At 35.0% G+C, this 22,359-nt stretch overlaps 2 protein-coding genes and 1 long non-coding RNA gene across 3 annotated transcripts; 1 reads left to right on the top strand and 2 right to left on the bottom strand.

Annotated features, from left to right (window-relative positions):
* Window positions 1-334: 334 nt before the first annotated feature.
* Mipp1 (Multiple inositol polyphosphate phosphatase 1) lies at window positions 335-11,238 on the bottom strand. The gene is made up of 9 exons (XM_066394108.1): window positions 11,037-11,238; window positions 2,127-2,361; window positions 1,889-2,072; window positions 1,693-1,837; window positions 1,525-1,644; window positions 1,282-1,478; window positions 920-1,098; window positions 675-867; window positions 335-622 (listed from the first exon to the last, which is right to left on the bottom strand). The coding sequence occupies exons 2-9, from the start codon at window positions 2,353-2,355 to the stop codon at window positions 376-378; spliced, it is 1,494 nt and encodes a 497-aa protein (XP_066250205.1). The 5' UTR covers window positions 2,356-2,361; window positions 11,037-11,238; the 3' UTR covers window positions 335-375.
* Window positions 8,645-9,392, top strand: LOC136411518 (uncharacterized). The gene is made up of 3 exons (XR_010752332.1): window positions 8,645-8,780; window positions 8,988-9,130; window positions 9,180-9,392. It is a non-coding gene; the product is annotated as an uncharacterized lncRNA (long non-coding RNA).
* Window positions 11,239-15,196: 3,958 nt separating the features above from the next.
* On the bottom strand, window positions 15,197-22,229 carry LOC136411482 ((E3-independent) E2 ubiquitin-conjugating enzyme UBE2O). The gene is made up of 20 exons (XM_066394068.1): window positions 21,862-22,229; window positions 21,021-21,152; window positions 20,872-20,967; window positions 20,678-20,821; window positions 20,318-20,505; window positions 20,090-20,266; window positions 19,874-20,034; window positions 19,539-19,657; window positions 19,262-19,483; window positions 19,042-19,212; window positions 18,779-18,904; window positions 18,571-18,726; window positions 18,422-18,517; window positions 18,168-18,363; window positions 17,777-17,940; window positions 17,485-17,723; window positions 17,180-17,430; window positions 16,791-16,957; window positions 16,473-16,643; window positions 15,197-16,157 (listed from the first exon to the last, which is right to left on the bottom strand). The coding sequence occupies exons 1-20, from the start codon at window positions 22,066-22,068 to the stop codon at window positions 16,023-16,025; spliced, it is 3,318 nt and encodes a 1,105-aa protein (XP_066250165.1). The 5' UTR covers window positions 22,069-22,229; the 3' UTR covers window positions 15,197-16,022.
* Between the last annotated feature and the right edge of the window lie 130 nt (window positions 22,230-22,359).

Below are 22,359 nucleotides of genomic sequence, written 5' to 3'. Positions count from 1 at the left end.
TTTAGTGAAAAATAAATCTAAAAATATTGTAAGTGCGCGGGGAATTACCATAGTGGTTACAGACTATAATCGTATGAATAAAATTAAAACAACATAATACCTACAAAAAGATCAAACGTAACATTACTAGCTATAGAAATCACAAAGTCAAGTACCTATAAGGTACCAATGAGATACCTACTAATTTCTCTCAGAAACGTAAGTTTTACGTTCTAAAATTACATAAATCTTTTGAACCGAAATAATCAGTAATACTGCTCAAAAACACAATATTTAGGCTCCCCACTTAATGCTTCATCTCGCTAAAAACATTTCTTTGGAAATTGCATTGGAAATTTCCCTTTGGAAATTAATTTCTCCGCTCCCACCTCAATCTCAACAAATCCTCTGCAGCAACGCCGACAGTACCAACAATCCTAAACCGAAGCCAGCCCTCATCCCTGAACCTTGCCCGTCACAAAAGGCCTGAGAATTGCAATTCTCCACCAAATGTAAAAAATTATTTTCCACGGTTTCCCAATCGCACAACCCCACCGAGCACCCCAAGAACTCCTCTATGGGTACCTCGTTCAGGAAAAACATAACTTTATATGAATTTCCAGGCTTATTGCTGCTCTGGCACCTAAAAGGAAGTCAAATAGATCAACCCTTGATAGAGATAGGAACCAACTTACTGGTATAAAACTATCACCAAATTTGAGGCAAATGGGTTGATAAACGAGGTCCTCCACAACCTCTTTTGCTGCCTTTTGTAGTTGTCAGCTTTCAACAATTCATGGTCTTTGGCAATTCCTAGGGTGGTGTAAACGGCCTGCATAGTGGCTGCGTGAGTGAAGAGGGCTGTTACTTTGTTGCCATCGGGGTAGCCTATCAAATGCGTGTCGTCAGCTTAAAGATTCCAGTATTTTCTCAATTAAACCTTGAACTGTCTTCTCGAATTTTCTATACATGTCCTGAACCGGGGCGCATCCGATATTCGGAGCCAGATCATTGCCATATCCAGTGTTGTAGTACTCTTTCAGGTCTTCTGCGTATTCCAAGATCTTCAAATGCTCTTTGGTGAAGGCTACACACCATGGGGAAGGCTGGTCCAGCTGCCTAGAAATAAAAGGATATTTTAAGGATCAATCAGGGAGACACGGTAAAGACTATTATTTATAATGAAATACTCCGTATTTCATTCAGTACATGCGTAAGTATAACCATTTTCGCGATATCGAATTGCCACAACTTACTTGATCTGAACGCTGACTTATGAACGGCAATACCGAGCTTACTCACCAAGCCTTATTGAAACGACACATATCATAAATATCAGAAATGATAGAGGTGTTGAGCTCATGCCTAAATCCCAATCTCCTGAAAACATGTCGAGCCATCCTTTGGTACTCTTCAGACTCCACGAAATTCCGATACTCCAGTTCAGTGTTAGAGTTAATATCTACTTTTTCATGCCACTCTTTGCAGTTCCTGTAGGCCTGCAGAATTCACGTTAAGAATAATCTTCGAGCTTGAAAAACTTACTTTCAGCAACATGTCGTTGCCATAGGTGTTTGCGTGCACTTTATAGTACTCTTGGTCGAAAAGGCCTTCAATGTAGGCCTGGTAGCTATCGTGGGTTCTATCAGTTTGCGTGTATTGGAACTGTGAAACTTGATTAGAACTGTCATAATTAGCAATAAATGCTCTTACATAGTAAGTTTTGTCGTTGTAGGGCTGATTGAAGATCTGAGGAAACTTGCTCTTATATCTTCTAGCCAATAGCTTCAGCTCGTCTACGCCTTGCTGGGTGAGCGAAGCTGCCCTTTCTTCTGTGACTGAATCATTCCATCTCCACCTGAGAAATCCACTAAAGAATTGAGCTTATTGTAAGTTTGAATAATAGTACCTCCTCAGTAAATTATAGTCATCAAAACATAATTTTCCTTCATTCGGGAAGGACTTTCTTTCCTCGTAATTCCTCACAATTTCGTCTTTGAGTTGCTGCAACTTTTTTAGCTTCTGTATCTTCGTGGCTTTAGGGAGCCTCGTGCCATGTCGGTTAATGGACCAGAATTGCACTGGTTGGCAACCTAAGATGGGCCACAATCAAGGACACGTATTTTATTTTCTTTATGGCACATTACCTGGTACAATATGCTGTTGTCTTCCCCTCTTGGTTAGTATATCATACGAGGTTTTGGTGCTGAAATAAATGTAAGGCTCCTCATCCTGTCTGTAGCAGTAATCTTCGAGGTCATTGTCTGAGGGGTAGAAACTTCCAAACTGCCCCCCGCTGCCCACGTTAATTTGGGCGAGGGTTTCACTAAGGATGGCTACTGACCACAAGAGAAATGCGAATATTGAGTTTCGCATTTTTGCCTGAAATGAATAAGGATTTATTGTTGAGAATAATTATCATTTTAATTAGGTTGAATAACTTAATTTGCTTAGTATCGGTCCCTACTCTTTATATGATTACTGAAAAAATCTGGAATTTTTAGGTTTTCTCTGTACATGTACTGACTAATTTATCCGAATGAAAATTAACTTCCTGAGTAACCTAATTAAACCTCTTATCTTCAATCCGGTTTCCAAAATCCCCATAAGGTTAATAACGGTGGTTCGTGTTAATTCGGACTTATTTAAATCGTCTTAAATAAACTAGAATGTATAAGTTTTAGAATTTTTTATTCTCAACTTCGATCGAATTTTTAGGATTTTTTCCATCAATAATTGTTCATAAATGATCCAAAAAAATTAGCAATTTTACTGGTTAATAGTTTGCGTCGGAAACGTCGCTTCCAATGCGGTAAGAATAAATGTCTGCACTTTTTGGAATTTTTGAAGCAGTACAGCTCCTCTAAAGAGCATCAACAACTGCAATCGTTAAAAATTTAGTATTTGGGAAACCACCAAACTAATCTCCACGAGTAATTAAAAAATATGAATTTACATCAGTTGATCAAATAGGTTTGGAAATATTAAGAAGCTGCAGCTCCATCCATAGAGCCTCAATCGAGTTCCAATTTTCAGGGTTTGTACTTTCGGTAATTGTTGTCTATAAATGACGAGAAAAGGAGATAAATTTACAGTCGAATCATTGAAGATCTTGTGTGAAGAATATAGCATCAAATGCAGTAAAAAAACGAAAATACATAAATTTCCAAAATATAATGTTCTACTGCTCTATCTTGAGAGCATCTTCATCCTTTTAAATAAATTCACTTTCACATGAAATGAATCACCCAGTAATAATAATAATTAAGTCTTGAAATTTTGGCAAAATAATACTTCATAATAGAGAACCAATGATTAGAATTTCAGTAAAAAAGAAAAAATACCAATAGTTTTTTTGTCATCGAAATTCTAGATTTTTTATTCAATTGTTAATAAATAAAATAATATTCACATGGAAATATCAGTTTATTTTGTTGTTGAACTGTGAACAAGACATCTTAAAATGCCCCCAGTGACACAGCGTCGAAATTTTTTCCACATTTCGGATTTTGATAGAGAGCGAACTTCCTTTTCTTGAAATTACCCGAAGAATGAATCGGAACCACTCTACTATTGCAAGAATATCATCTTCGTGGTATGAAGAAGGGATTCAGCGACATCGTCCAGCTGGACGTTACTCATTATTAATTTTTTTATTAATAAATGTTCTTTCTTTTTTACTGAAACTCTGATCATTTGTCACTCTATTATGAAGCATTATTTTGCCAAAATTACAAGACTTAATTATTATTATTACTGGGTGGTGCATTTCATGTGAAAGTGAGTGAATCTACAAATTTTCTTACTCAAATTATTCAAATTCAATAAAGGCAAAGATGATTTCGAATTTGCCATTTTACTTACATCTTTTTCATATATTTAAAATTTCGCTTAAGTGGCCTAATACATGAAAAATTAAAATTACAAGTCAATCACGGTTCCGATAGTAATTGCGGTATCACTCGATATATACAAATCTAAAATTCTCTTCGAGCGCACCCAAACGCATTTCTCCCAAAGTATCCGCAGTAAACGCACTCATCAATCAGATACCGTGGTAGTACCAGAGCTGAGTGACTTCCTCCGGCTGAGCGTTTTTCAGTTCGTCTACCTTTGTAAACGCGGGACAACCTCCGTAAACAACGCTACGTACTTCTAGTACTGTAACCGGTACTGTGTGTTACGTTTGTCGTTGATTCACTCGATTTTTTTCTCGTCTTTTAACACTCCTATAGTGCGGTACAACTCAGAACTGTCGATTCTGATCAGTGACTTTTTGATTTGAATACCGTTTAAAGGTAAGTCGGTTAAGTTTGATTAAATAGGGATTTGCTTCTATTAATATCTATAGTCTTTAAATAGATTAGTGTTTTATGTGGGAGTGATAGTTTAACATTGTACCAGGGTAGTACGAATAGAAATAAATAAGTAATGCTAAACAGGTGGGAAACTTGGTACGGGAAATATTTAAATCAGAATAAACTTGAAGAGCACATAGAATTTCTATAAACTTAACACCAATCTAGGTACTGATACTACCAGCGTTAAGTTGGGTGTGATAAGCAATGTTTGCCCAAAGCATGTACTAGTTTTTATATTTCTAATGTCAAGGCAACCATTGTAAAGTTGATCCAATTTCTTGGTTTCTTCGAGAATATCGCACCCACCTAGCAAGATATGTGATATTATTGTTGATATTATTGTTAACAATTGTTGTCCTTAATTTCTATTTAATCATTGACAGATTAACTATCTTTATCAGATGATCTATTGTTAATATTTAGGTAAACCTTATTTTTAGATCGTCTAAGGTGGGTAGTACGGTATGTGGGTTAGTACCTACTATTAACTGTTCGGAATTCGACTCTTTCCTTCCTATATGGCCTCTGCGGTCACATACGGAGAGAAAATGGCAGTGCTTTCTCATAGGCTTTTTCATATAAAGTCGTTATAAGTCAAATGCGTGGAAAACGCTTTTCGCCAGATTTAGGAATACTAATCTTTCTACTGGCACATTGTGTAACCGTTTGTGATACTTTCCCGCACTAGTACGGGAAAATGGCACCCGATTCCTTACCTTTTTAGAAAAAATTGTGTACACTAATGGAATGTTGTTGATTATGATGATGACGCCATTATTCATCAGCATGCTCGCGTAATCTGCAATTATTATTAGTTGAAGATGATTCAACAAGTGCATAAATTACTGTCGCGCTTGTAATGATTGAGCTATTTAGTGGTATGACTGATGGATTTGAATTTGCACTAAAAGGGCCTAGTAAATTGCCCATTACGAGGTGAAGCGATAAGCGATAAGAGGGGCAAAGATACCGATCATATAATAGCTTATAGGGCTTTATGTCTTGGATAATTTGATTAATAATTTTGATTTTTGTCATGTTTTTTTCGATTTATCAAAATAAACGGAAACATTTTTACATTCATATATTCAGCACTGTAAGCTCAAGGTAGATTTATAGAAGGCATTTCAAATTCGACCCTCACCATTGGGATCCCGGAAACTATAGGAGATGTGAAGAAGTTTAAGTGAAAGTTAAAATTGCATAATTCAGTGCTCGACTAAATGCCGTTTTCAAAATTTGAGTTTTTCAAGTACTGAAAATATCCGAAAAAAAATTTTAATTGGAGATTTCATTTTTATTTACGTTATTTGACAAGGAAGCTCAAAACCACAAACCCATTTTCATTACCACTTTTGCTTATCTCCACGATAACATTTCCAAATTTGCCATCCGACCATTTTTCTGTCGAAAAATCCAATGTGGCACCTATAAGAAAAAATAAAGTTGATGATGTTAGCCGAAAGACGAAACGTCGAATGACAAATCTGAAAATGTTATCGTGTAGCTGAGAGAAAATGGCAATGAAAATGTGTTTGTAGTTTTGGGCTTCCTTGTCAAATAACGCTAAAAAAATAAAAACGAAATCTCCAATTTTTAGTTTTTTTTCGAATATCTTTGGAAGTAGTCGGAAAATTCAAATTTTGAAAATGGCATCTGGTCAAGCGCTAAATTACGAAATTTTGCCCCTATTTAACGTCTTTGTATCTCCTCTAGTTTCCGAAGTCCCAATGGTGAAAGTCGAATTTGAAATACCCTGTAAAGAGCATTTGTATAAAATTCAAGCTTCAAGTGAATTCATCATCCGCTTCAAACTACATAGACAACATTATTCTTCTTTCCAGATGGGAAACATCGTATACTCAATAATCTGGTTCCTAATCCTTATCTTCATCGGCTTTTGGGTGGCTGGAGTGTGCGCTGGTCTCTACATCCTCATTCACCCCCTCAGCGTTTGCATATCAGCCTTAACGGTAAGCTTCCCTTACCAAAACCATATGATCCCTCATAAAATCGATTCTCTTTTTATTATAGGGTATATCAGACTTGTTACTAAAAGGAATCCAGTTTCCGCACTATTGCGCGCAAAAGATGATGGACGGTAGTCCAATTTCATAAATTTACTTAGAGGATATGTAGTTAAGTAAATTATTGGTGAACACCATGTGTAAGTACTATGGCGTGATGATGTTAAATTCTTTGTGGGTATCTAACCGATGATTGTTTGCAGTCATTGTATATTTCAATTAATTACTTTGTTTAATGAGGCTTCTATTACATTTAATTAAGAGATCTCGATCTTCAAATTTCAAAAACACATGCGTTAATAGAATGGTTTAATTCTTTTGATATATTAAGTACATATCCCGAAAATAAACAATACTGCGGTTATAAAAAGTAGCGAGTGATTATTAAAAAAAACCTCCCATTAGGCGGTGGGCCGTAGATCTAGGGCGCTGATAAGGAGATTTGCTATTTAGAGATAAGAGATGAATTGATCTAATACGTGCCTCTGAAATTCTGACGCTAACTTGAGGTTTTTTCAATGATCTGATCGAATTTTTATAATTTCTAACCTTTATGTATTTTTATTTTCGCATATTTATTACTAAAATGTCGCTACTTTCCTTTTATCTGTTTATTTAGTTTGCACTTCGTAAATTAGATTTCCGTAAAATTCTCCAACAATTGTTCCCTGGAATCGAATCGATTATAGAGGATTAAAAGTACTGAATGACTTCATTTTAGTACCATTAAAAGTATATCATTACTGTGTCAATACTTGAGATTTGTTCCCGCTATAAGGAACTTAAACTAGTAAATACTTTATTTCGTACTTTGTGCCATATTTATGGAAAGCAAATAAGCTGATAAAATGTTGAACAAATACATGGGAATATTTATCACGTAGTGTTGCGACCATGTTGAGTTTTTAATTTAATGTATTTTTCAATTTTAACTGTATTTTTATTTTAACTGCCTAATATTTGAGTGAAGTGGGTAATAGTTTAATTTATTATACGTCTATTTGCTAATAAACGAGTTTCAGTAAATAGCGCATTGTTTTGACGCCATATTCACCTAAAAGCTTCGGATTATCCCCAGATTACTTTCTATTATAAATTTACTACTAGTAGCGGCTTACCAACTACTAATTATATTAGAATTCTCACAGTATATTTTAGGACATGAGATAGTACCAGAAATGGAAATTTACGAGGTTGATGGCCAGCATTCTGGTTTAATTAGCTTCTTTCCTATCATGTCTATTTATAAGTTTTTCCTTAAACAGGTGCGTAATCGTGCCCTTCAAGAGGTACTCTATGTTCAATTCCTCGTGGAAACTTCATGTCAAGGATAATATTGAACTTATTAATACAATGTAGCAAAAAAAATCTGCATTACTAGGTACCTCAATGCGCCCGGTACGCCACTGCTTTTACTGCATTAGAGCACTCAGTTCTCACTTGCCGGAGGGGGATAGAGCGGCGGACTTTCCTGTTCGGCGATTTTTCTTGGGGCAGGGGGCGGTAATTAAAAAAAAATTACAGATTTGCTAAGGCCGGCCCTGCACTCACTGTACACCAAATCACTGGCCTGTCGCAAACTTCTAAAATGCGGCAATAATTTCTTTTTTTTATTTTTGACTTGTTGGCTAGTTCTTACGTGAAAAAAACTGAAATCTTTATGCCCGTGTCTTGACTGGCTTCAAAAGCATGGTTCTTAAATTACAGAGAACGAAGTCAGTGTCGGATCTAAGGGTCAGCTAGCCGCAGGAGCAGTACCGTCCTGCCTGGCTATATGTCCATCACTGTCACTTGTTTGGAAATTCTTAGAGGTATTTGTTGGAACTTTGGGCCTGTTGAAGGCCCATGATGCGCTCGACTTCACGAAATTTTGGGGTTGGCCTTATTTTAACTTTCTCATAGAAAGAGTTTTTCTAGGTTAAGAAGAGATACCTTAGAATTTCGCTTTAAAAAAATAGTTCTCATTAATTTTTGGACCTTTGGGGTGAGTGCAGAACGTACTTTTATCTTTTTTCAATTGTGTTTTCGACATCTTCGAGATCATTTAGGCGTCGCTTTCACAAGCTTGAATCAAAAAGCCACATTTACCCCTTCGGATTTCAAGAATCGGTGATTTTTACAGCATTTCAAATTAGTTAAAAACCCACGCTTCAGTGTGAGGCAACGAAACTGCCTGATTAAATTTCATTTTGTATTATCAACGACTCCCAGGCAAACAAGTTAATATGGTTTCATATACATAGATAAACATGACATTGTATGAATGTAACCACTATTCTGAAAGATTTAGTCGGCATTAATTAACTACTTTGAGCAGCAGCATTATACCAGCACAGAAGGAAATTGCATGCAGTGAAGATATGATGTCACCACTAAAGAATCGGAATTCATAAGCAATTAAGGAACATTGCAGGTGAGCTTAAAACAGGCTCTTTATTACATCTATGAATTAATTACGTGTTTGTGCTGTATGTACTGATGACCTACAGATTCAATGAATATGAGACCTCGCAATCCAATTGAGACGCAAAAGGAAAATGATGCGTGTCGTATAGTTATTATATGATTTGTAGCTAATTTTAATGGAACTTTGCTAAATAATAAATCACCAATTTATAAGGCAACAAAACAGCAATGGCAAACTTCTTCAGGGCTTTGCTATGGCTAATAATCCTGATCTGCATCTCCTTCATTGTCGCCTCGTTATGCTCAGGCTTCTACATCGTACTCCTGCCCCTCACAGTTTGCGTGAATGACCTCAAGGTAAGACCTCTAAATTCATTAGAATAAACCTAATTTTACCATTTTTAAGGGTGTGACCGATCTACTATTTAAGGGCTTGCAATTCCCGCACTACTGCGCGACTCAAATGACTTCCGGGGGTTCCCAACCAGGATATCTTCACATATAATAATACAAATTTGACGGCGAAAGTTGAACTTTTTGTGTTACATTGAAAGTGTTTTATGTAAGCAAATATTAGTGAAAAAGCGATTTAAAAATAAATTGTTGTGCTAATCAATGATGTAAGGTGGACATGCTTGACCTACTAAGTTTCCTATTGCAGCCTGATTGACACGGTGGCGTAGGTGGGTGAAATGCTTAAGTACGTAAAGGTCATGGGCTGAAATGTTTGAGAAATTGATTTTTCGGCAGATTCACACGCAAATGTGGTGTCGGTGAATTGGAAACACATTTGACATTTGGAAAAGAATAAGGCCACGCGGAAGTTTGGGCTATAGAATTTTAAATAAGAGTGTCGGTTTTAAGGTAAGACAATAAAGACGGAGGTTTCATTATTTTCTAGTAGGACTATTTTCTTGTAAAACTATTTTCAAGTAAGAATCGACCAATAAGGGAATTAAAAATAAAATAGCAAAGTGCTGTAAAACTTATCGCTTAAAATTATGAAAATTAGAAGAGGTTCTAAAAAACGAACTGCGCCACTGATATTTGTGGACATTCTTCCTTCTTATCATCTTATCATTTTAAGTTTCGCAAAACTAGTGTCGTGCATAATGAAGTAAAAAAATGAAAAAGAAAAAGTCGCCTCAGATGGTACAAAATCTTAAATCTACGAGGAAATTTAGAAAAATAAAGTACGCCAATGAGATATATGACCACAGAAATTTTATAAATACTAATTTTGAATTGAGTCACGGTTATACCGAAAGAGGTTAAAGAGGTGAAAAGCTCAAGGGAAAAATTGTCTTTTGCGACAAATAATTCGTAGAAGCTTCGAAAAATGCAGAACATCACTGATTGCCACGCATATGTTTGGTTCACGAATCCCCTTTTATAGAACTGCCAAAATGAAGAAAATCTGGATCGTACCGAGAAAGGAATCACAAGTTAAAACAGAATCCAAGATTTTCTTGACATCCACCTCGAATTTCTCTTACTAAAATTGGAAAGTTCGCAGAAACTTTCAAAAACCGAGTACGCCACTGGTTTTCCTAAATATTGAAATACCGTAAGTTGAGTTTCGTAAATCTATTTAACCAACTCAGAAAATTTGCGGAGACACACACTAGGGAATACCAACAGTCGGTGTCACCCCAAAATAATGGGGAAACCCCAAATGGGTCCGTTATAATCGGAGTTCATAATACTTTATTTTATTCGTATGCGAGATCATGTTTTCGTCCCATTTTTGTCAATGTCACTAAAAGTCTTTTTACGTTCGTCATTCTCAATTATTGTTAAATAGCAAATTACCGGAATTCCTCCGGTGCCTTGGTACACACATTTATGCACTATTAACATTATGTCGACAGTACCCTACAAAGTACCCAAAGCTTTTTTTGACAAAATCTTGCAATTGCAACAAATTTTTCTTCATAGTTACCTTGTTACATGTGCTGTAACCAAGAGATACGAACCTGAAGATTTTATGATTAATTTTGAAATGGAGCCGTAGCAATCAAATTTAAATATATGTATGTAGGTGGGTCATTGTCACATTCTTGCATATCTACCTAATTTATATAAATTCAACCCTGAAGGACGTATGAGAACACTTTATACGAATTTTTAGGTATTTTAAACTATGATGGTGGCTATTCACGTGTCTCCTTTGCCCGAATACCTTCTACACACCTATAATTACTTTTCAGTTCTTCTGCATAGCGATTCTGTTCACTATTTCATTCAATTTAACAGAACTTACCGTCAATCTTGTTCCTTCACAAATCCCGTAAATATTTTGAATTTGTCCCAGCCTGCAAGTGACCGGTTCCAATAACAAAACAGGCGCGTAAACGTGGTATTACTGGTATTCTCTGCGGCGCAACGGAACACACATCACCTGAATACCAAAACAGGTAATCCGGTGTCCACGACGACGGTCAACAACAAACAAGCCCGACTTCTTACCTCACTGCCCAGGCTAACAAAAATGAGAGTTTTCAGGCTGCTAGGAAATATCGGTGCGTAAAGTATACTGGATGTCCTAGATTCATATGACAGCAATTATTTCAAAACCTCGTAAAGGCAGAAGAGCGGGTTAAAATCAAAACTTATAAGATGAAGGCAAAGGTATGGACTGGACATGATTTTAACATACGAGGTGGCCGAAAAAAGTAAAAAAAAAACAGTTTGAAAATAAGTTTGAACCAGGACGTGCTACATACCATGTTCCTAGAATTTAAAGGCAAAACCAAAAATGTAAAATTATACAGAAAGTTCCATTTAAAATTAAAAAAAGTTTGAATCCTAATGTACTTTTTTGAGACACCCCATATAGCTCTCTTTAAACGGTATCATTGTGTGGCGGTCCCAAAAAATATTTTTAATTGTTGAATTAAAAGAACCAGAAATGAGTTGAATGTCCATTGTTAGTTAACTTTTTGGTATGCTTAAAGAGGTGTCCCAATAATCAAAGGAAATAGACTATTCAAAATTGCAATTTTAGAACTGGGCTTTAACAATTAGAAATCCGCGATACCAAAAAGATTTCTTACGGCAAAAAATACAAAAAATAGAAAAAATATAGAAATGAAATACAGCTAGTTCAAGTTCAGATTGGTCCAGATGTCCAGTTATGGAAGGAAATCGGCTATAAGGGCTAGTTTGAATCATGTTTTGATGGTAATATAAGATTCTCAATTATTACTCAAAATTATATAAACATCTTTTCCTCTTCTTCACTACACTTGATTTGATTTACGCGCATTTTTGCGAAATTTTCACGATAAATTTCAGTTGTCATTACTTGCTTGAAACGCAAAAACTCTCCTTGGTTTTCATGCATTTAAACCTATTGAGTAATGGTTGTTAATGAAGCATTGAATGTTTCTATTCCACCTTTTTACAGTATATTTTCTATTGTATTAGAACAATCATCAATACTAACTGATTGAGCCTTATTCAATCATCTCTTCTAATTCGTCAACAAGTTAAATATATTTTTCTAGTTTTTATATTTAAAAAGACGCCTTCAAAACTACTTATAGTTTCGAAACGCCTTACTTTTCATTAGCAATTACAAAAACTATTATTTTTCGTCACCAGTTACGAAAAGTATTACTTTTCACAATTGACATTGCATCGTCAGTTGTGAAAAATTTTACTTTTCCTAAATGGTTGTCACGTCGAATTCAATTTAAATTAATATAAAAGCCTTATATGAGACCCGTTGGGAAAATATGATAAGTAAAACAACATATTGTTATACTGTATGATTATGTTACACGTAAGTCGAGACAAAAAATAGAAAAAATCTTATATGAAACACAGCAGGAAATCATCTTTTCTCAAATAATAGAAACCCGCATCTGTTTCCCAAATCTACTTATTACACAAAATATTACTTTTCCCAATTGATACTATTATTATCTTTCACTTATTAAAAATTGGAGATGCCTAAGCAAAAATTGGAATAACAAATTGTATTGTTTTTGTAATACAATAAATTGTAATTATAACCCTCTTTCACTGAATAATTTAATCTGGAAGCAGACAATATTATCATTCTATGATTAGTGTGTGAAAACTGCACTCCTCATACTCACATGAGTGTGCAAAGCACGAGCCGCATACATGATCTGTTGTTCCTGATAGTTTACGATTTTTAGATTATGATATATAATTAGTTTCTTTACATTTACTCTCAAGACAGTCTTCATCACGCCTACTGCGGAGAAAAATTACCACACTCAATGCTGCAAAAAAATGTAAAATTCTATTGAAATGTATTCTATGAAAGAGGCGATCTAGAGCCTCATATTCCTCACTTGATATGTAAATGGCGTATTTTGTGATTTCCAATAAGTAAGAAAAGCTTTTAAGAAAATGTATTAAGGAGTGGTAAGTGTCTAGGAAACAAATTTGGCCAGTTTGCCCATAAATCACGGGGCTTTTAGAAATTGAAAAGGGTATTACTCCTAATGGCAAGGGGATTAGCAATTTGGATGATTTTCAATATCATTGATGCAATAATTGATCATCAATCAATTATTGCAATAACGCATCGACAATTTATCGGTTTAAGGAGTCAACACAAATAATCCTGAATCGTTTGATTTGGCGTGGAAGGCAAGACTTTAGAGTTATTAAAGATATTATTATTTTTTTATTAATTAATTTAAAAATTTTTTACTTTTAGAAAATTTTCAATTGGAGAAAAGTATATTAGTTTTCTATAAACAAATAAAAAGAGAATTACGATAGAAAAAAATTATTCTAAAAAATTTAATTTAAAAAACACAACAATACTTTAACAAGTAAATAAATTAAAAAATGTTTTTTTCACTTTTTCATCTATATTTCGATATACCATATCATATCATATCAATCCAATCTCTGCAACTCTATGGACAATTTAAACCCGGCTATTGACTGGTGTAAACATTCTTGTAAATTTGCTTCAATGCCTTCCTTTCAATTAAATTAAATATAATTATTACAACAAAAACTAGACAAAACCTTAAACATTAAAATATCCAGCCAGAGCTGAAGCATGAATTTTATTAAAGGCACATAACACTCAAGTTTTTTTTCTCGTTTTCGTAGCTTTTTACACTGAAACATTCTGCACGGTTTAGCAGATCTGCATCAGTTTTGGCGGTGAGAGGGGCAAGACTTAAATGCATTATTGAAACTCGATTTTGAAATCTGAAAAAATTAATTATCATCGCCCCATTAGCTATCCCTGTTTACTTGGCAACATAAAAGTTAGGTAAGTACAAATTAAAGTTTGTTGACTCGAAGAACGCTATCCGTGAAAATTGGACAATTAGTCGGTGTTAGTTTTATGGCATTCTTTCCCACAGCTTATGCTAAGGTGGTGATTAGGTTGTTGGGCAAGTAGATACACTTAATTTGCTCATCAAGCACTCACTAAAAGTCATTAACAGCAAAAAGTGGTAAAGAAATAGAAGACAACTGGGTATTACAAACACATTTAAGCCTACAATTTCTAATTTAAATTTGATATTTTCCCATGATGGTTGAGGGACACTCTTAGCCTTGCAAAAACTAAATTTGAATCCTCCAGTAAAAAGGTTCTCTTGAAATCAATTTTTCACGGTCTAAACTGCATATTCAAACGTAAAAAGTGTGGATTTCGCACGTTTTTGCGAGTGAGCTCGTCGTGCATCGACTGCGAAAATCAGTCTGTGGAAAAAACGGTGGTTTAGTATCAATGGGTGAATAAATAAACAATCCTTCACAAATCTCACAGTTCAGCCTATTTAATAATAATCAAGAAATAAAATATGTTGTAATAGTGCGGCTGCCGTGCGATAAACGGCGGTTTGTCCATGCTTTAGACAAATCTTGACTCTACAAATCAATTAAGAAAGAAAGTTTTTTTGTGGGAAAGTGAGAGATAAGACAGTATTTGTATCTACTTTAAAACGTTTAAAAAACCAATTTGGCAATCTAAACAAACTTTTATTTTTTATGGTTGGGTGTCACTTCATTGTATTCCCCTTTTCGCTTAATAGGATGGAATATATAGGGTGGGCAATTTTAATAAGTAGAACAATCTTTTCTAAAAAAATCTCTTAACTGACAATTTATTTCGAGTAAAATTAGTATTATTAAATGAATTGTTAAACGATATTCCCATAGAAATGTGATCATCTATGTAAGGTCCCATTAAAGGTTAAAATCATGGGTGTCCAAATAAAAAAGGTCGTCTTTTTTGGAGCAACAACTCCGTTTTCAACAGCCCTGCCTACTTGGGATCCGCCCTAGATGAGTCACTTATATAAAACACTCAAAAACTGGATTTACTCCAAGGGAAATAATGTCGCACCTACCTCAATTAATTCCCCTTCATATTATTTAAACAATCTCCGCATACCAATTAAAAATAAAACTCAATTTTTAAGAACAGTATAACAGTTTTTATTGAAGATTTTCTAGAAAACCCTACCTCCTACATAACAAGCGTTGTTAAAATTGTAATGATTCTTCAGGAAGAGCGAAATTTGCTTTTGTGTGTTGTAAGAAACTCGTGCACAATTGCATTGTACAAATTTTACAATTTCAGAGAGCAATTTTAAGTACATCAAGAAAAAATAAAATTGGCCCTTATTTTCCTTTGAAATGTATGCTTGAAATCTCTAAACACCATCGAAATAAATGTCTTATTCAACATCTCTAAGACTTCTTAACAACTATTATAGTAGCAAAGTGATTTTCAATACGTAGAAACAGCCTTGGAGAATTACTTATCAAGTCTCAAATTACATTGTAATACCACAGCACTATCTCGGCAATATATTACCATTCAGAATTTTCAAAGGACGTAATTTTTTCAACAATTCACACCAAAGAGGTAGAAAAATACCACGACAGACCTACTTTCAGCCAACAAATGCTCCTTCATTAATACTAATAATGGAAAATAAATAAATAAATAACTACAAATAAAGTGCGCAACCCTAACAAATGAATTTTTATTCTGGAAAAAAAGCCATGAACTAGTTAAACTAAACCACTATGACAATAAACTTGAGTGTGTGATTTTTAAATTGGCAGGTGTCTGATTGTTAATAAGAAAAACGAACAATTTTAATAAGTGTATCACTTACGACTTTCTTCTATCACAATCGAGGTATTTGATCAAACACAATTTTACGTTAGCACCTACCAATAATTGTATGTTAAGCGTTGTTGATAGGTTAACCAACGCCGAAGAGTTTTTCTAGCTTTGAACTACGTTACTTTCATATTGAGTTTTCCTTCCCACGACCTCCCTAAACTTTCTTAATGAACTGGTAAGGGAAAGTTTTAGGCCTTTGCTAACAGGCAGCAGGGGAAACTCTGGTTTCAGAGGATCCTAAAAATGTTATAAAGCTACTTCTAGGATTGGTTCATATAGAGAGTGCATTTAAAACGTTTTTTTTTAGTTATTTCTATAGTGTCTATAGAAGAATTGCTAACAACGTACTGAAGAAATTGAATGCCATTTTAAATACACTTTATAGAGTAATTAAGACGAGCTTTTCCACAGTTTTGAGGCAAATACTTCCCAACATTGTATAAACACGGTCTAACAAATTTAGACAGATTTTACGGCCAGGCAAAAGTTTCTCAAAGCTGAGGAAAAATGACTGTAAAAAAAGGATATAGGTATTTTCAAAGTTTTATGTACCGTTTCGTTGCAAAAACCTTCTAAGCGTTGACACAGCTTCTCGCTGTTTTGAGCAAAATGACTTAAAATTTCGTTTCGAAACACTTTCGGTGGATTTAGGAGTAATTCCGTCATGCTTTGTACCAACTTCAAGATTACCAATTCATTATATGTCCTCGAGTTTTCATACCCCTAAAAAAAATGCAAAAATTGCTTGTAGTAGACATTCAAAATTGTAGGTTTTCCTTATGTTTTGAACGAGACAGATAATATCTCCTCAAGTGAAGTTACATGCCTAAATACTTGACAGTAAAAATAGAAACATGATACTTAACTTACCTGTTGAGTATCTGTCTGTTTTTCGTAGCCGGCTTCATTATAATATGGCTCCGAAACCAAAATCAGACCTTGAATCGAGACGATCAGTTGTAGCAAAGTACTATTCGGACCCCAAACTTCAGTGCCTTTTCCCATCCACGTTCCAAGAAGCGAAACGCACACTTTACCTTTGAAAATTCGTAATTTTTCACTGTTTTTTTTTCGTAACAAACACAATTGAAAATAAAATCATTAAATGATTATTATAATCCTAAAGAAATACCAAGAATCTGTCTATAAAAATATCCTTAGAAACACTCTTTCACCATTTTATAAAGCGAACTATCTTGTCCACTTAGACAATTCTTAATATTTTTTTTATCATGACCGTAATAGTAATTTCAACTTACCCTCAACGTACAAGTTTGGATTTAGCCTTTCTGTACTATAACTAATATAGTGGGCCAATGGCGGTGATCTTGGATAATCCGGACTCAACTGAATATCGAACATAAACAACCCATCTTCATAAGGCGTTTTCGCAGGACCCCGAATCATCACACTCATCAAATCCACCCTATCGCTGAAGGACCTCACCCAAACATCCGCAGGCAACGACTCTTTTAATAGCTTATACTCTTTCACTACAACTTTAAGGAACCTATGAACAAGTAACTCTGCATTTGAGACACTAATTTTAATAAATAATTATCACTTTTGTAGATCAGTCGGCTCGAATTTACTAGTGAAATAGTGGTGAGTAACTGGTGCTTCCTCAACAACTATATACCACTCGGTCTCCCCTCCTGACGGGGTGGCAATCGGTGTTTCCTTTATTGATGAGAGGGATTTTTTAGGTTTGAATGGACTTAAAACGGAAAATGATTCCTCAGGAGTTGTAGGGAAACTAGGTAGCGGAGTGGAGCTGGTTGGAGTTGCTGTAGTTTCAGTGGCCTAAGGCAAAACACATTAAAATGTTTTAGACGTTGGGAAAATTAGAGTAAGACCTTTGTAAGGATGCTAAGGGCTTGACTACCTCCTATGCGACTAATAATTTCAGCATATGCGAGATCCATTCTTACTTTAAGGGTGGAAAGAAGCTCTACACACAGGTTTTCTTGAGATATGTAAGGGACATCTGAGCTATCTGGCGATAGTGGGGTTGTTGGCGCTGCAGATAGTCACAAACGTTTAAATAAATAACATTTTTAATCAGAGCTGTTGATAATTGGATTACTTTAACTGAAAAACACAATTTAACAGCTGTTTTGATTGCCATTTTTCAGTCAAGATTTTGTAATATTTAGTATAAACCACATGTTTTTTAGAATTTGGAACTTCAAAAATTGGATTAAGTTTTTTTAATGGTTGCGACAGTTTTGTTTTTAATTAATTCACCTGTGCCGCCTTTATTTCCTTCCTTCTTTTCAATCTCCGCGTTAATCTTGTTCTCCAATTTAATCATCTTCTTAATATTCTCCGATTCGGCCACTTTCACCTTTGTTGTCATGAATCGAAACTCGTTTGAAAACAACCTTCCTTTCAGTTCAATATTTTGAGCCTTTGCTTTCTCTTTTGCTTGCATCAAAAGAGCCTAATATAACAATTATCGCAAAAATGATAATTTTGTCTTTAACTTAAATATGTCTCACCTGAAAATGTTTGCTTTTCAAGCTGAAAAAAGACGTCCCCAACAGTTTATCTAAATAACTAGAGTTTTCGTAAACTAAGAGTAAGTCTTTGAGTATCTGAAAGAAATATTAACGCGATTTTGATAAAAATTATTGAGCCGCGGACTTACTGCAAAGTTTTCGGTGATAGTATGATTTTTAAAGGCTTCTTTCAGGTACACGATCCTGGCTCGGACGAAATCCAATCGCGCCGCCATATTTTGTAATACTGTTTCGTCTGTGATATCGCCGGCGTACGATTCAATACTTTCAGTTTCCCATGAGACCTTTTAAAAACATTCTCATTTCCCTTCAGGGACTAAAGATATTATTACTTACTACATCCTCATCTCCAGATTCACCGCCGTCTGAGTATTCGATTTCTGCAGTGTCAGGAAGTAACTCTATGTGCTGAGGCCAACAATTTTCTAATTTGCTCTCTAACCACTGAACTATCACATATCCCTATCCAAGAAGAAATAGATTGTTAGTAGGATTATTCGTTATATAATATGGTTATTATAGATAATAACACATTAATAATTTAACCTCAGAAAGTGCATAGAATAGGAGGAGACATAGGAAAATACATCATTACATACCTCTACACAGCTATCAATAACCTTCCCTATTTTTCCCTCTTGAGTGGGCTTTGCCTTTACTATGCTCCCAGGTCTGAAAACAAATTTGGAATGCTTCTTCAGATCATAGACACTCAATTCTTCCACGTCTAACGCTTGGGGCTTGTCTTCTTTCTCAGAGTAGATAAACCACTGAAAAACTTTAAATGAAACTCCATTTTGACAATTTTTTTATGCTCACTTTAATAGTCGCAGTTCTCTCCATGTAGTAAACTCTCTGCACAACCCCATATTTAGACTTGGTATCCATATCACTATTGGCCACATCTTTCACCACCCATTCGCCGGGGAAAAACTCGTGATCGTCAAGAGATATGGAGTAATAAAGATGGGTGGATGGAATGTCCTTTTCTTCAGTGCCATCTTGCCATACAACTGTAATTTTTGATTCCACGCAAATCACCTAATGTGTACGAAATTAATACGTAAAAAACTTATATGAATATTGGCTAAATTACTTCAACGGGTAAGGTATGGCCCGCGGTAAGTTCACTAGGGATGGGCGGATAATGTTTCTTCTTTGATACGCTTTTTGTTCCTGCTAGCGATGGGGATTGACTCGAAGCACCACTTCCATCTAAAATTATTACTTTTTTATTTATTACAAGTAATTTACAGTGAAGCATTTTGTAGAAAAATGATTGGACAACTACCGTTAAATTTTCACTTATGAGAAGAATTCATTTCGACGGTACCTATACAAGAAGAGCATTTAAAAACAAATTTACAACAAAAGCGACATAAAATCAATATGTAGTAATAATGATAACAGTCTGAGATAGTGATTTCTTACCTTCATTGGCATCTTCATCCGATTCTTCACCTTCCTCCGTCCACCAATCATCCTCGTTATCATCTACATTAGGGAAACTTGGTGAATTGACAGTTTCCAAATTAGTCGGAGTGGTGGGATATAATAAAGACGAACTGCGAATGCGGGGCACTCTTGAATTGCTTTACAAAATCAAATCAAATTACATAGGGCTTAAAAAACTCACATAGGCCTTACATTTTTGAATTGGTATTGACAATATGTCGCACTTTAGGCACCTCCGGTCGGTATATGAGAGATAGCTTCCTAACCCATTCTTTCTTCTTCACAAGTAGATCATGAGAGCTTAATTTCAATAGTTTCCGATCCATTAGTTCTAAACAGGTATCACTTGGGTGTTCCAGCACCTTCAATCTTCCACCAACATTGAAAATTTAATTTATCTAGGATTTTTTAGAGTCTTACTTTTTAACATCTTCGTCCATAAATTGGGCAATGTAAGAATAGCCAGAGGTCTGACTGTATAAGGCCACATCAAGCACAACTTCAGTAACATGTTGGATAGTGAATCTTTGACGCTGTTGCATATTTCGCTTCATCGTTTTGGTTTTCTTTATCCAATTTGGTTGTTCGAGGTTGGAAGGAACGCAAATCTGATTGGATTAAAAATAGTAGATTAATGTATGTGCAGACATATTTAGTAATTGCACTATATTGCCTTCCAATGGGGAATTTCAGGGTGTTTATGTCAGTCACGAACATGATTTTTATTTAGTAAAGAGAACTTGATGTAAATAAATTTTAATATAATAAAGGGTAACTTACCACTTCCTGCCCAGGATAAAAAATGTCTAAAGGAAATCTATTCCTCTTCATTAGCCAATAATCCTCAATATCACTGTTAATACTTGTATAAACTTCAACCACAGACCCATCCATGGAATGCATTGACATCATTTGATCTACAGCCTATTATCAACAATAAAATTGACGAGTTACAGTATTGTCATAACTTTTACCTCAATTCGGCCAAATTTATTTTCCAAGCAGACTGCATCATCGACATCAAAAGGTCTCACATTGTGAAGTCTATCACTGACCACATGTTCTATTACCTTTGGAATGCATTTTATTTATGGATAGTTGGGAAGGGTTAATAAATTATTACCTTATCAGTCCCAACTATTTGAACTGTGACACTCTGCTTGGTCTCTTTGCAATAGCCTCTTTGTGTCTCTTTGCCTTTTTCAAGTCTTCGGACAATGTCGCCAGAGATTATACTTCTATTCATCAAGTGAACCTAAATTGAGAGTGAGTTATAGACCAGTTGTCAACTGTGGTGACTGACATGATGCTTCAAAATTGAGACATTACATTGAAAAATCTATTTTAAATAAAAAATCTGGCCAACTAAATTAAAAAATCACAATAGATATCACAGAGATTTCAGTATGCTTACTTTAGCATTCTCTCACAGGATATTTGTGCTAAATTAATATTTCTGTTTAATGTTCTAGTCTTGCCATTAATTGGGAGTTAGAAAATATTGAAAAAAAAGAAACAAAATTAGTGGTGCATTTAGAATTGGGTTTTTTCAATGTAATAAATGCATTGTTATAATTTTAACACTTCAAAATACCTCTATTGACATTAGATTAAAAATATTTATACAGTGAAAAGTTAGATAGACTCTTTACTGGCAGCAAGTACTTTCTGCCAGTAAACTGTCCATGTGTAAACGAGGAAATAGATTATTTGTTAATTTAGCAGCTGAAAATGTGGGACACATATGGAGTTCTTCAAAATCCCTATGCAAGACATTGCAACCCTAATACAACAGGGGTGACTATAAGGCTAACTGCTGAAATGTTGTCAACTATTAATGGGAATTGGGGTTACCCACACTTCTGACTGATATCTTCGCATTACTGAAAATTAACTGCTTATGTATTTCAGGTTTTAAAAGCCTACATAATTATAAAAAGGCCTCAGCAGCTGCAGGTACAGACCTTGCTTTGGCGCCAAACTTGGTCCCTGGAGCTGTTGCTCCATGAGACTCTAATCTGGCCCTTTTGTAAAGCGTGCAAATCATCCATATCGTCGCTTGAGGCCTCGTAGGAATCTACCACCATCCCGAATATGATTTTCTTGTGCTTGTCGAACCTGTACACGATATCATTTGAATAGAACTCTTTCACCTTGTCCTGCAACGACATTTTCACACTCTGATTTTGCTACGAGTACACCATGCGAATACTCAAATTTTGAAAGAACTTTGACTTTGTGAAAAAAAAGGGTACAGTTGATGGTCTTGGGCGGCGCATGTCATCCATTAATAAACAAAAAATTTATAAAAAAGAATCAAAAAACAGCTGATCCTGTATAAGAACGATCTGGCAATATTGCTTAAAGTGGCAACCTCGTGTATAAAATCTTTTTCATTAAATCTCCGAAATAATAATTAGTTCTTCATTTTGGCATGGTAAATTTTAATATTAAGTAAAGAA

This window comes from Euwallacea similis, chromosome 1 (assembly GCF_039881205.1).
Source record: "Euwallacea similis isolate ESF13 chromosome 1, ESF131.1, whole genome shotgun sequence".
NCBI lineage: Eukaryota > Metazoa > Arthropoda > Insecta > Coleoptera > Curculionidae > Euwallacea > Euwallacea similis.
Note: the sequence above shows the minus strand (reverse complement) of the source record. Positions and strands in the feature narration are given on the sequence as shown.